At 39.9% G+C, this 12,793-nt stretch overlaps 1 protein-coding gene across 3 annotated transcripts in view; it reads right to left on the reverse strand.

Annotated features, from left to right (window-relative positions):
- Nucleotides 1-12,793, reverse strand: part of SLC8A1 (solute carrier family 8 member A1) — a 288,242-nt gene that overhangs the window by 13,029 nt on the left and 262,420 nt on the right. For all 3 annotated transcript variants that reach the window (XM_063078337.1, XM_063078336.1, XM_063078334.1), the window contains one exon: nucleotides 10,629-10,904. In XM_063078337.1, the coding sequence (XP_062934407.1) occupies nucleotides 10,629-10,904 (276 nt within the window). The remainder of the gene's footprint in view (nucleotides 1-10,628; nucleotides 10,905-12,793) is intronic.

The following is a 12,793-nucleotide window of genomic DNA, read 5'->3' on the forward strand; positions in this document are numbered from 1 at the left end:
GGCTCACCAAATATGGTAACTAATGGATTTAGCATTTTTAGAGCATGTTGGAAAAGGTGGCTGAACAATGCAAGGCATTTTTTTTTTTTTTTGCATTTAAATCCTTTTCTGGAATGAAGCAGAGAATAAACAAGTAATATATAGCTTATGTTTCATTCCTGAGAAAAGGCAGGATGTGAGGTCTGTCTGCTGAGGAGTAATGATGGCATTCCAGCTGGCACCATGCATAAATGCCAAGCACCATGATTTCATATCTATAATATGCACTATACCAAACAGATATTAAAATTCTTTTATAGCCACATGTGAAATTTGCCTTTTAAATGCAGTTAGCATTTTATTTGCCCTCTTTTCTAAAAATACCAATGGGCTTAAATTCATTTTGTTGCTCATGCAGTGCCCATGACATAGTAATTAAGTTATGCTTTCTTAATGTTCTTCTTTTGATTTTAGCAACAATGTATCATTCTTTATGCAGGGAGATCATGCACAAGGGCTCTGATCGATAGGCCTTGGTCTCTGCACTCTCTTCCTAATGGTTGCAATGAATTTGCATTGATCTCAGGGTCACAGCCAGCATCTACAGGGTGACACCCTGGGGCCAGAAATGAGAGTAAAAAGCTAAATTTATGAGATTTGCCTCCTTGATACTGTGCTGTGATAAACTGACTTAATTGGTCAAGGACATTTAGCATTTATATGTCATTAAAAATGGGTATTATCCGAAGATTTCACAGTGCTACTTCTAAGTGCCATTGTGTCACTTTTCCCTCTAGCAATTCGTGATATATATAAATCAAGATTACTGTTGGGGGGAGGGAAGTAGAATTTTTTTAGAAGGTATACAAATCTATATATGCACAAAGCGATGAACACCAAAAATATCTCACACTTGTATTTTACAAATGTCTATAAAGATTTTGTGGTGAATAAAATAAACTAATTTAAAAATCTTACAGAATCTATGGTAAATTCTGAAATTATGTATTATGAGAGTAAGTACAATTAATATCATGTACAGAATACATGACATTTAAAATTGGTCCTTGTGAAATATTGGGAAAAGACAAATCTGTACAGTCAGAAAGTACATTAGTGGTTGCCTGGGGCTGGGGATGGAAATTGGGATTACCTGAAAATGGCCAAGAGAGATCTTACTGGAGTGATGAAAGGTTCTAAAACCGGATTAGGGTAATGACAGCACAACTCAGTTAATTTAATACAGATCACTAAATTGTATACTTCAAATGGGTGAATTTTGGGGTATGTAAATTATGCTTCAATAAAACTATTAAAAAATGCAGGCTCTGCTTGCATTTTAAAGAGAGAAAAACAAAACAAAACAAAACAAAACAAAACAATACAGTGGTCCTTGAATTTTGCAGTTTCATTACCTTATCTTCAAATGTGAAAAAGGAGAAGTGAAAATCAACTCAACATTATTTACAAGTCATTTCTTAGAGACCTACACTCTTGTTAATCACCATGGAGCAAAAAGGCCTAATGCTTCTACTACACTTGATGGTCACTCTCTTTGGAATACACCTTGAGAATGAGAAGAAGGGGAAATTTGCATTCATTCACCTCACACATGCATAACATCAACCCTTCAAACACAAAACGCATGCACAAACGTACACATAGACACATCCATGCACATGCATACCTATACAGCATGGTGTTTCTGCCAAGGGTCCTTGTTTTGACCTAGAGTATGTAAGAAGGCCCAGATAGAATAGGATAATATTTTTAGCTCCTTTCTCTTATACTGTGACTTTTATGGGACTGAGTAAAGTTGGCTGGTGTGGAGTTGGGGCATGAATCCAAAGACTCTGCAGGGCTTCAGATTGGACATGACACATGCTGACTGTCCCTGCTCCTTGGACCACCTCCTGATAGATGACATCATTGTTATCATCCTGGTTCCCCTCCAGCCTTGTGCTCAATGCCAGGTGCCCATGCAGTACTTCCCTTTGAGAAAAATAAATCAAGGATTGTAACTGCCAACAAAAAAACTTAAAAGTACTTAATATAAACTCTTCTTCTGAGCAGAAAGAATAAAGGGTGCAAACAGTTTTGAAATGGATATTCCCCAGGTTCTTACAAATGATTTGGGCCTGCTGCGCACAGTCTATTCTCCAGTGTTTTTTAGTGTAGAATAACAAGTGGTTCTGGTGCCATTTATAGAGCAAATTTCATGAAATCTGGTGTCTAGCCTTCTTTTGTTTCACTCTCTCTTCGTAAATTTTTGCTTTTGTAGGCTTTCTTCAACTCTAATAACTTCACCAACTTGTGGGAAAGTGCACTGCAAAGTAGAAAGCATTTTACCTCCAGACAGCTCCTTGCTGGAGTGAAGTTAAAATGAGGTCCCATGGAAAGCCACTTGACTGATTAGGGCTATTCAGTGCTGTTCTTCTGGCAGTGTCCCTGGGTGGCCTTGCCTCTTGGCCTGACTACAGATCTGAGGGTCCATTTTCAGCAGTCCTGACCTTTCTCAGTAGTAAAGAAATACACTTATTAGAGTATTTGAAAACAAAAAACACTTGCCCTTTAGGATCCTCTTGGGGGAACTGACATTGCAGACATTGGGAAATCTTGGCTCAGGGTAAAGTAATTCTGTTTTCATTTCCATTTAAGCTGATGCAAAATGTTAATCATCTTAGTAAAGATGTATGCACATTGTAGGATAGCACTTCTTGAACACTGTGGCTGTCTGACTTGAAATGCCAGCATTCAGAGGATGATGTTCACGGACAGTCAGTGAAACAGCAGGAAGCAGAAACGCATTTGGGGATGTCCACCTCACCTAACGTGGGATAATAATGAAGACAGGCTGAGAATTGACCTGGCTTTCTGTTTTTCAATTACTGCAACACAGCTGAGCTAAATACCCAAGGAAGCCTAGACCTGTTTCATCAGTACATCGAAGTAGAGGTGAAAAGAGATCTAACATTTTTTGAGTGTCTACTATATGCTTGACCCTGTGCTGGGTACTTTACAAATGCACTCTCCTGGTATCCTCACTACCACTCTGTGAGATAGACTCTCGTGTTCACATGATTCAAGTTAAGAAACTAAGGCTTAAGGAGTTAAGCGATTTGCTTTTGGGGGAGTCCTACAGACATCTAGTAGGTGGAGGAGGGAGGGCTGGGTTTGAACTCAGGCTCACATTCTTTTATATGCCCTTGGTGCATATTCATTAGCATCGCACTAAGAGAAGACTTTGTGTCATTTTTCTGAGACTGAAGCTGTTAATCATCAATCTATCTGTGAGCCCTGCACTGAGAACACCAAATCTGTCTGAAGTGGGATCAGATGAGAAGGAATGATCGAGTCAATCTGATTCCCTGTCCCTGCTGTTGTTCTAGGGAGTTCAGATGGCTCTGTCAATTCAGAATGACCAGGTATGATTTTCCACGGACAAGCGTGTTTGTCTTGGCTGGGGTGTTGCCGTGTTCCCTCCTGACCCCATTTCTGCAGGCAAGCCAGAGTTAGCCTGAGTGTGTTTGCTGATGAGGTCTTGGACAACAGCTCTAGTGATCCCACTCCCAGATTCCTACTTCTGATCAGAGAACAGAACACTGGAACTTGACTTCCAAAGCTGCCAGTAAGCCTTTGCAGAATGTGAGCTGGGGAAGCATCCCCAATATGTCCTTCCCGGTCCCCACGGATCCAAGGCCTGGACAGCCATGCATCACAGGCAGTTTGTTCTGGCCTGGAATGACCACATCGCCCTTTGTGTTCCCTTCCATTGGTGGCACATGGCTGTGCTGGTGAGGATTATCCTGGTATTCTATTTTTCGCCAGCTAGGTCAGAGCTGAACATCTTCAAAAGGGTTTCCTGTTGCCTCAGTGTTTAAATTTTTACATGTAGGAGATATTAAGAGTTCATGGGTATAGAATTGGGTCTTTATTCATTTCTGAAATGTTTTGAAGCATGGACTCTACTAGGTGTTTTTGATGCCAAAGGGAATAATAATAGTGCCTGACCTTAGGGATCCTGAATATAATCCCACTGTTCCATGCTTTAAAAGTGGAAAATACTAAAATTGAGGCAAAGTGAAAAATTAGTAATTTTTTAAAAATCGTAAGGCACATGGGAAAGAGTGTAGGTAATATATTAAAAATAAATCCAAAGTGACATGATAGAGTGGCTAAGTACCAGATTATACAAATGAAAGATAATATGGATTCCACAATTTACCAACCATATAAACTTGAACTAAATAAGGACAAATCATTTATTCTCTATGGGCCTTCATTTCCTCATGTAACCTGAGGATCCTGGTGCTCACTTTCCTATAAGCTGTAGAGTGATCTTTAGACAGGGCCACCACTGTAGTCATCCATGGATGTCATTCCCTGTATATCACCAGGAGTGTCATTATGATTATGGTACCTCCTGGAGACTATAGGATGCAACCTACACAATTATACAAGTTACTTTAGGGTCCACTGAGAAATAAAGCAACAGGACACAGGAAATTGTAAAGTACTTGCTACTTGAGTCTACTGCAGAATATCTTAGTTTTGAGAGTTATCAGAAGCCAGGAAATTAATAACTGAAAATGTTAGCTATCAATAGCTAATAAATTTTTTTGTTATTAAAAAACTAATGTTTTCTAGCACAGTGCCAAACAAAGAAAAATCTCATTTTCAGGAGAAGGATCAAAGGGACAAAAAAATAGAGGTTGGGAGGAGGTGACATCATTTCACATCACTCAATGATATAACCTAAATAAGATAGTAGATGTCAATATAGCGCTTATATCTGGCACACAGTGGAGCTTTATGGTAAATTTTAAAAATTTCCTGTCCTGATCATAAAACTTTTCCCATTTATACTTATTTTCTGATGGTTTTTATCCCTTTGGAAATTTTTTACAGTTGATCTCAGTGTAAATAATGATAATTATTTCATGCATTTAATACAAATTTTTAGTTGACAAGGTGCTCTGAGATCCATAATTTTACTTAATCTTTTCATCAATGCTGTTTGAATTGCCATATGTTATTTATGCCTGTTTTACAGGTAAGAAAACTGAGGTGGTTCAGAGAATCAATAAGTTGATACAGTGAATAACGGTTAGAAGTCCAGTTTCCTGAACTCAGTTCTAAAGCTCCTGTGCTTTTCATTAACACTGCACTAAAAGAACATAGTGAAAAGCCAGTATAACAGTTTTATATCAAATTCTTCCTATGGAATTTAGAAGTCTGGAAATGATGTAACTTCAAATGCCATAAAAATTTAAGTTCCATATACAAAATGGAAAAAACCCTCTAAGAAACTCCTAAAATTGTTTCTTTTCCCTTCATGGCTTAAAATTTCTAGAGGAAAATAATTCCTACTTCACAGAGTTCAAAGGATAAAAGGATATTTGAAACAATGAAAGAAAACAGAAAATCTTACAATGCCAGCGTCTAGGTGACCTAGAATACCGAATTTAAAACTGTTCTGGCCCAGAAGTAAACAGCTAATAAAGGGAAGCTAGAGGGGCACCAGCAAGGACCAGACAGAAGCCCATCCAGGTGTGTGGAGAAAAACCAAGGCAAGACTTAATAAGACAAAAATATTCCTAGCACATCAACATTCAAGAGTTTTCCCTGCAAGTAAAAAGAAAAATGCTTATTTCTATTTGAATCTATAGGACCAAAAGATGAAAGGAAAGTCCCTATTTGTAATTTGGTATATAAACTGGAAGGTCTTGGCTCAGCATACCCAAGGTTACCCCAAGTAAATAATTATAAGCTAAAATAATGTGGAATTACAGGTGGTCCCTAGTACAAAACAGGTTGGGTTCCAAATGGTCCTTGTAACATGTTTTTTTCTTGGCTTTTGAGCCTGTTTTTTTCCATAGAAACAATGTGATATAATATAGTCATGGACCCATGTCAGGCTACTACTGCAAAATGCTTATTTAGCAAGCCACAGAGTGTACTTAATATTTTGAAAGTACTGGCCTGAGTTTTGGGTCTTAGAAGTAAGAAACATAGGAAAAAAAAAGAATGCAGAGAGACAAAAAATATTTTACTTTTTATCACAGTTCTCATCATAGCTAAAATTGTGAAAGAGGAAAACGTTTCTGTTCTAAGGTCCTCAGTTTACTTTGCCCCATCTTATTACAATAACCCTCTCAGATACATCTATTGTTCAAGGACAAGCCACACTATAAACATATCTACTATTTATCTCCCTTAATAATCATAACTTTACTTCTTAGCTTTCTCTAGAAGCTGTTAGGAAGAAAGCAATCTGATTGAATCAACTCATGCTAATGTGTAAATGCTGATTTGTACATTGGCTTATATACACAACACACACACACACACACACACACACACACACACACACACACACAGAATTACATTTCTTACGTGTTAGTTAGATGCTATTTTATGAGCCAGAGAGAAAGCAAAAAGGACAAGATTTCTGCTCCCATAAAGCCTAAATTTCAGTAGGGAGAATTAGACGATAGCATCATTCAAAAATAAATAAACCCCCAAATCCAGAAAGTAATAAATACTCTACAAAAATTAGAGTGAAATCATACAGAACTAGTTGACCACTTCACATTCGGTGGTTAGAAAAGGCCTCTTTGAAGATATTTAAGATGAGATACAGCTGAAGACAAAGAGCCAATTTTGTGTAAATGAAGGTTAAAAACATTTTAGACAACGCGTGCAACTCTAAGAAAGCAATGAACTTGGTGTGTGGAGGACAGAAGGCTGGTGGGTCCAAAGAACAGCTGGCAAGGAGAAAAACCGAATGGACAGATGGGTGGGGGCCAAATCACACAGGTCTCTGTAGGTCACAGTGATGGGTTGTGAGTTGATCCTAAGTGAGACAGGAGGCCATTGGAAGGTTGTTAGCAGTAGTCTGGCGTGATTCACATCTTAAAATGGTCTCTATCAGAAGCAGAGGACAGATAGGAGGCTACTGCAGGGGTGCTGGTGAGAGAGAACAGCTGCACAGACAGGATGGCGGTGGTGAAAGCAGAGCTAAGTGGGCCCCATCAAGACATACTTTACAGGAAAGGTCTGCAGGAAATGGGTTCACTGTGGGGAGCAGGGAAGTGGAATCAAGGACACCTGGGTGGATGACGATGATACTGTATTCCTGAGAAAGGCAAAGAGCTGAAAAGAATAGGTTGAAGGCCACGGGGCAGTAGGAATGACAGTTCTGGTTTGGATATGGTAATTTTGACCTGTGAATTATTCATCCAGCATGAATATAGGGAAGGAAGTTGGTATATGAATCCAGCACCTGGGGGAAGTCAAGGCTGGAGATATACACTTGGCATTTAAGCTATGGACACTAGTGTTCAGGGAGTGAGCATGGACCAAGAAGAGAAGAGGGCTGCAGACCAGGCTGTGACTCACACCAACAATTAAAGGTAGAAAGAGACTGTTCAGGAAGCCTCTTCTTCCAGACAGGTATGTTTGTAGAATGGCGATTCAGGTCCTTCTACTGACAGGTGTGTGTCTTCAGCTCCCAGGCACACCTATGTTGAGGGTGAGTGAGACATTATGAGTCCTTCTCTGCCAGTAGATTATGATGAGCATTTGATAGCAGTTGGTATGAGGAAGAAGCTCTGTCTCACCCAGAAAGTCATCAGCTTTTTTGTATAGATTTTGAACAATATGGTAGAAAATACTTTTAACAAGATAGGTAGCTTTTTAATCCTGCCCTGAGGAAGGAGGACTAGCATGGGAGTTTTCAATGCCAATCTGGCCAGTACAATCTAAGAATCTATGAGTCTCACCTAGAAAGAGGCAGCGGGATATAAGACAAGAGGCAGCAGCCCTTCTACTTGAACAAAAGTGCCAAGACGTCAGCCTAGAGAGAAAGCTGGGCCCTGGGACCAATGCTGATTAATGGTAGGCTGTAAGTGAAGATAATTAGTTTACTTTATTCTTCTTCTGCCTGTAGCAACTGGGCTTTGTCATCTAAAAACACAGCATCATTTTTTTTTTTTTTTTAGGAGTCAGGGGATATAATAAATCAGCAGGGTTGATGAATAAAATTAGAAATATTACACTCATCTTGTTCCATTTCCACAGCTCTTTTTGGGAAAAATGTGTGTTTATATACATACAATTGTCTGAGATTACCTGTGAGTGTATTGTTTGGATAGCATGCCGCACAGTTAATATTGAAGCAAATTACAGGAATTTTCCCAAAGAAATCTGTATTCTGATGGGAAACATTCGTGGCAGTGTAGGGAAACCATTTCCACAACTAATGATTCTGTTGTATTCTCCCCAAACAGGTTTTCTTACCTCTTGATGTCTCTGCCTAGGTTCTGAGTTGATTTTAAGTGGCAGAAAGAGCAACTCCTCTAAACACTGAGGATTGCTCTAATCCACATTTCATGTTATAGAAAAATGATTTCATTTTAATCATATGGCTATCACGCTTTTCAAAAGAGTTTATTAAAACAAGAGATACACAGAGGCAGTTTGGAAGATTGGCATAGAGAAAAAAGAGCCAGTTTTAGGGTATTGGAGATGAGGCACTGGAGAATAAAAAGTATTTTCAGGAACAGGGATTTGATGCAGAGAAAGCATTTTTTATCTTCTTGAAAACAAGAGGTGCATTTTGTAGGATGAACTGCTGCCTTTATAGAAAGGCAGGCTGATTTTGGACAACTGTCATGAGAGACCTAATTTTGCCTTTATTATCATAATTTGCACATATGCTCCTCAGGGCTTAAACCCACTGCCAACAGTGTGTGCTAACTTAAAAACCAATGGATGCAGTGACTTAAGCCTTAGGGAAAGGAGACCCCAAAACCTATTTTCCTATAATAATCTCAGACAGAAGCAATGAACAACAATGATGTTTGGTTCCTCTGGTTGTCTATATGTTCTCTAAACAAAACAACTTGAGATGAATATTTAAAACTTTTCTTCTTACTTGGTAAATTTCTGGTAATTTTTGGAAAAATTGTGGAACTGTTGGCACGTAGCTGGGGTTGAGAGAGGAGTTGATCCTCAGAAGAGTCCTCAGCAGTCATCTGGAAGACTCTGAACAGCACTGCTCACTGGGGTACTCTCTAAATCCCCTGGTTCATCCATCACTCAGTTGGACACCAGAACCATGTGAGGCCTCTAAATCAAGACCCCCAATTGGTAAGTCAGTTGGATAACTTCATGTGTTATGGCTGACCAATATAAATCTACACTTCGTAAATCTTACTCAAGGGTATTCCAGGTAACCATGGATGGAATGTTCAGATTTATATTGGTCAGATCATCCTAAATTATTCAACATAAACAATAATCATAAGAGCTCCTATTTTATTGGATTCCTTCTATGTCTCAGATGCTTTACTAGATGTATAATTTATAGGTATTTTCTCCAGTCTTTACCACAATTCTCCATGTTAAGTATGGTTATCCCTATTTTACAAAGGGACAAACAGGCTCAGAAAGGTTAAGTAACTTGTCCACAGTCACTACCATGATTAATATGTGCATGAAGAAGAGCAACTGGTGAATTCCAGTGAAAAGAAATACATGATTTCAACTGTAATTGTTTTGAGACTCAAACCAAAAGCCAGGACTGCCAACTACAGCAAGTGTTAGTAGAAATCATAGTGTCTATATCAAGACTGTGGTAAATGGGGAAAGTGGACAGTGAATGGCACCATCTGCAGGGCTATATTTGCTTCATGACTTGCCTTTTTCCAAACCCACTGTAATGCTTGTCCTGGGTCTGCTACTTGGTAGAGAATGTGAGTCTTGTTGCTTAATGTCAGGGATGTGCATCTGTCAGGATGCCACCTAGTGCTAGGCAGTAGGTCTGGAATTTCAGTTCCAATAAACTCTGATGTGCACCAGAGTCTCCTCAGCTTAAAACACACACTTCTGAACCTTACCCCTAGATCTTCCATAGGTTGGTGTTGGGTCTCATACATTTGCATTTTTGACAAGCTCCAGATAATTCTGATGGCCACCAAAGTTTGAAAATTACTGTTGTCAATGTTACATTTGGGAGAAGTCTGAGTAAACATAGTGAACTACAATTGTAGCTTGGAAGAAAAATTCAACTTGTAAAGAATGTATGAAGGAATTTCACAAAATGTATACTTGGCCTGCTTTTTGTCAGGATTACGTTTTTCCTGTCCTGATCAATGTCTATTTTCTATTTACTCCCATTAATATTTGGGTCAAGAGGATATTTTATCAGGTCTCCAGTAAATGTGTTATCTCAGTTACAAAATTTCATGGAAATCATTCCAACCTTACTAAGTATATAAAAGACAGAAATTTTGTTCTTGAAGATTATTCTGTATGTCTGTTTTGTTTTGTGTTTTTGAAAGTGCTCATTATAATGAGCAGAAGCTCATCTGAAAACTATGCATCAAACCAATCTGCTCTGTCCATGCAGGTCGTGGAGACCCTCTGGGAATGCTTTCCTGCCATTATAATGACACAGACCACCTCTCTAATCTTGAGAAGTGTCATGATAATGTTCTGGCAGTGACATTCTTTATATCTCTGGGCTGTCATCCTTCATAGGCCTGGTTCCTTATCACAGTCCTTGAAACTGTAGGAAAGAAAGGGTCAAGAAAGCAAACGAACTTCCGCTTTCTGGGGAAATTACATAGGAATGTAGTCTCTACCTGGCACCGAAGTTCCAAGTGCGACGAACACGACTGCAGTCACGGAATCTTTCAGGCCAATGGTGCAGCCAAAGTGGGAAGCCAGGTCTCCGATGAAAGCTGTCAGTAGGCCAATCATGAGGATGGAGACAATAAAACACGCCCAGCCATTCCAGTACTCTGTAGGGGGCACGAAGGCAAAGAGGACTTTCCAGAACACAGTCAGAAAGTGCATCACGTAATCGAAACAGGAGGGCAGCTTCTCTTCCCCACATTCGTCGTCGTCATCATCTTCCCCTAGAAGAAAGGAATGAAGCACACTGTATCACCAGCCATACTACCAGGTCTTCCTTTCTCCCAATCTCTCCTTCCCAGGCCCATCATCCCCCCACTCTGAGTGACAGGAGGCCATCAGAGGTAGGGGAAGCTCAGGATTTTCTAAAAGTCAATCATGATTAGCCAATTAATTATCAAGCTACTGAAATGCCTCCTCACTGTGGCTCATTGGTCAATGGCAGAACTTAAGCCCCATCCAGTTCTGCTTACATGCAATTAACATGCTGTTTTTACTCTCTTATCTTCTTCAGTGAAATTTGTCACCTCAGAAAAATGCAAAAGATTTCTTCCAAAAAATCGAAAAGCCCTGTGCCGGGCTGAGAAAGAAGTCTTTTGTGAAGAAAGTTAACTGCGGAGTTCTACCAGGGTTCTTTGCTTTCAGCTTGAAGTTCAGCTCTGGAGGTCAATGGTTATATAATCACCTACAGGACACTGTTCAAACAAGGCCCTTAATCATGGCTCTGGGCCTTGCATATTTCCCCGGCACAAGGCAAACGTGCATGCTCTTCATGAGATGCTCCATGGTGAGGCCATTTGGTGCAGATCATGACTGGGAAACCCCCTGAACACACAGGAGCTTTGAAGGAAAGATGCCCTTCACAAAACATGAAAAGAGAAATGACTGGATTTGTCACCTATTGTCTTACAGGAAGAGAGAAGAGGCAAAGTCCTGCTCTCCATGAGCACATGGTCAGAATTATTGTGCAAATAGACTTTGGGGACTTGTGGAGAAAGTAGCCTTGTCTTGGAGGCTTTGGAAAGTCTCCAAGAAACTGTTGGGGAAAGCCCCAGAAGATGAGTGAAATCATCTTTGGAGGCTACCTAGGTGGGAAACTGGAGTCATGTCGGCTGACTGAAACACGTGTGAGTGAAAACATTGTTGACAGTGTCCTCCAGTGTTCATGCTGTATGGTTATTACATATTTCTAATGTCAGCCTTGCCTGAAAGCAGAAGACACTTTTTGTCAGTCTGATATTTTCCTTTCTGCTGACCTGTAGAGGGATCGAATGCAAGACCTTGGTGTTATCAGCACTAGGCTCTAACCAACTGACCTAACCAGCTAGTCTAGAAGATGCTTTCCAATTAAAGCACCTGTTATTAGATTCATTGTCTCTCCCCTAAATTCATATGTTGAAATTCTAACCCCCAGTACCTCAGAATGTGACCTTATTTGGAGACAGGGTTTTTAAAGAGGTAATTAAGTTAAAGTGAGGCTATTAGGGTGTGCCCTAATCCAATCTAACTGGATAAGAAGAAGAAATTGGGGCACACGGAGAGACATCAGGGATGTGTGTGCACAGAAGAAAGACCATGTGAGGACCCAGTGAGAAGACAGACACTTTCAAGCCAAGGAGAGAGGACTCAGGAGACACAAAACCTGCCAACACCTTGATCTTGAACTTTCAGCCTCCAGACTGTGAGAAAATAAATTTCTGTTGGTTCAGCCACCCAGCCTGTGGTATTTCATTGTGGCAGCCCTAGCAGATGCAGACAGCTGTCCTTTGGAAGCCACCTATGTTATGGCATTTAAATGTTGGAACAGCTGCTCACTGTTTCTATTACCTGCTCTTTTTCTGTTTCCTCAGACCTTTCTTCTTTTTCCCTTCTTTTACTTTTTTCCCCACTTCTCTTTTATCCTACACGTTAACTGTAGGTAGAACTCAATGAGACGGTGGCAATTTGTGGGCTTATTTGACAGAGGGAGGAGGAAGAGAACCATGTTAAGTCTTTCCCTGTATCCTCCCCCACTCCCTATACCAAAAGGAAACGCATGAACCCAGGAAAGCTCAGAAAATGCACCAGACTTTCTGGTTATATTTATTTTGTATCTCCTCCTTTTTAATTTCTG

This window comes from Cynocephalus volans, chromosome 14, assembly GCF_027409185.1.
Source record: "Cynocephalus volans isolate mCynVol1 chromosome 14, mCynVol1.pri, whole genome shotgun sequence".
In the NCBI taxonomy this organism is placed as follows: domain Eukaryota; kingdom Metazoa; phylum Chordata; class Mammalia; order Dermoptera; family Cynocephalidae; genus Cynocephalus; species Cynocephalus volans.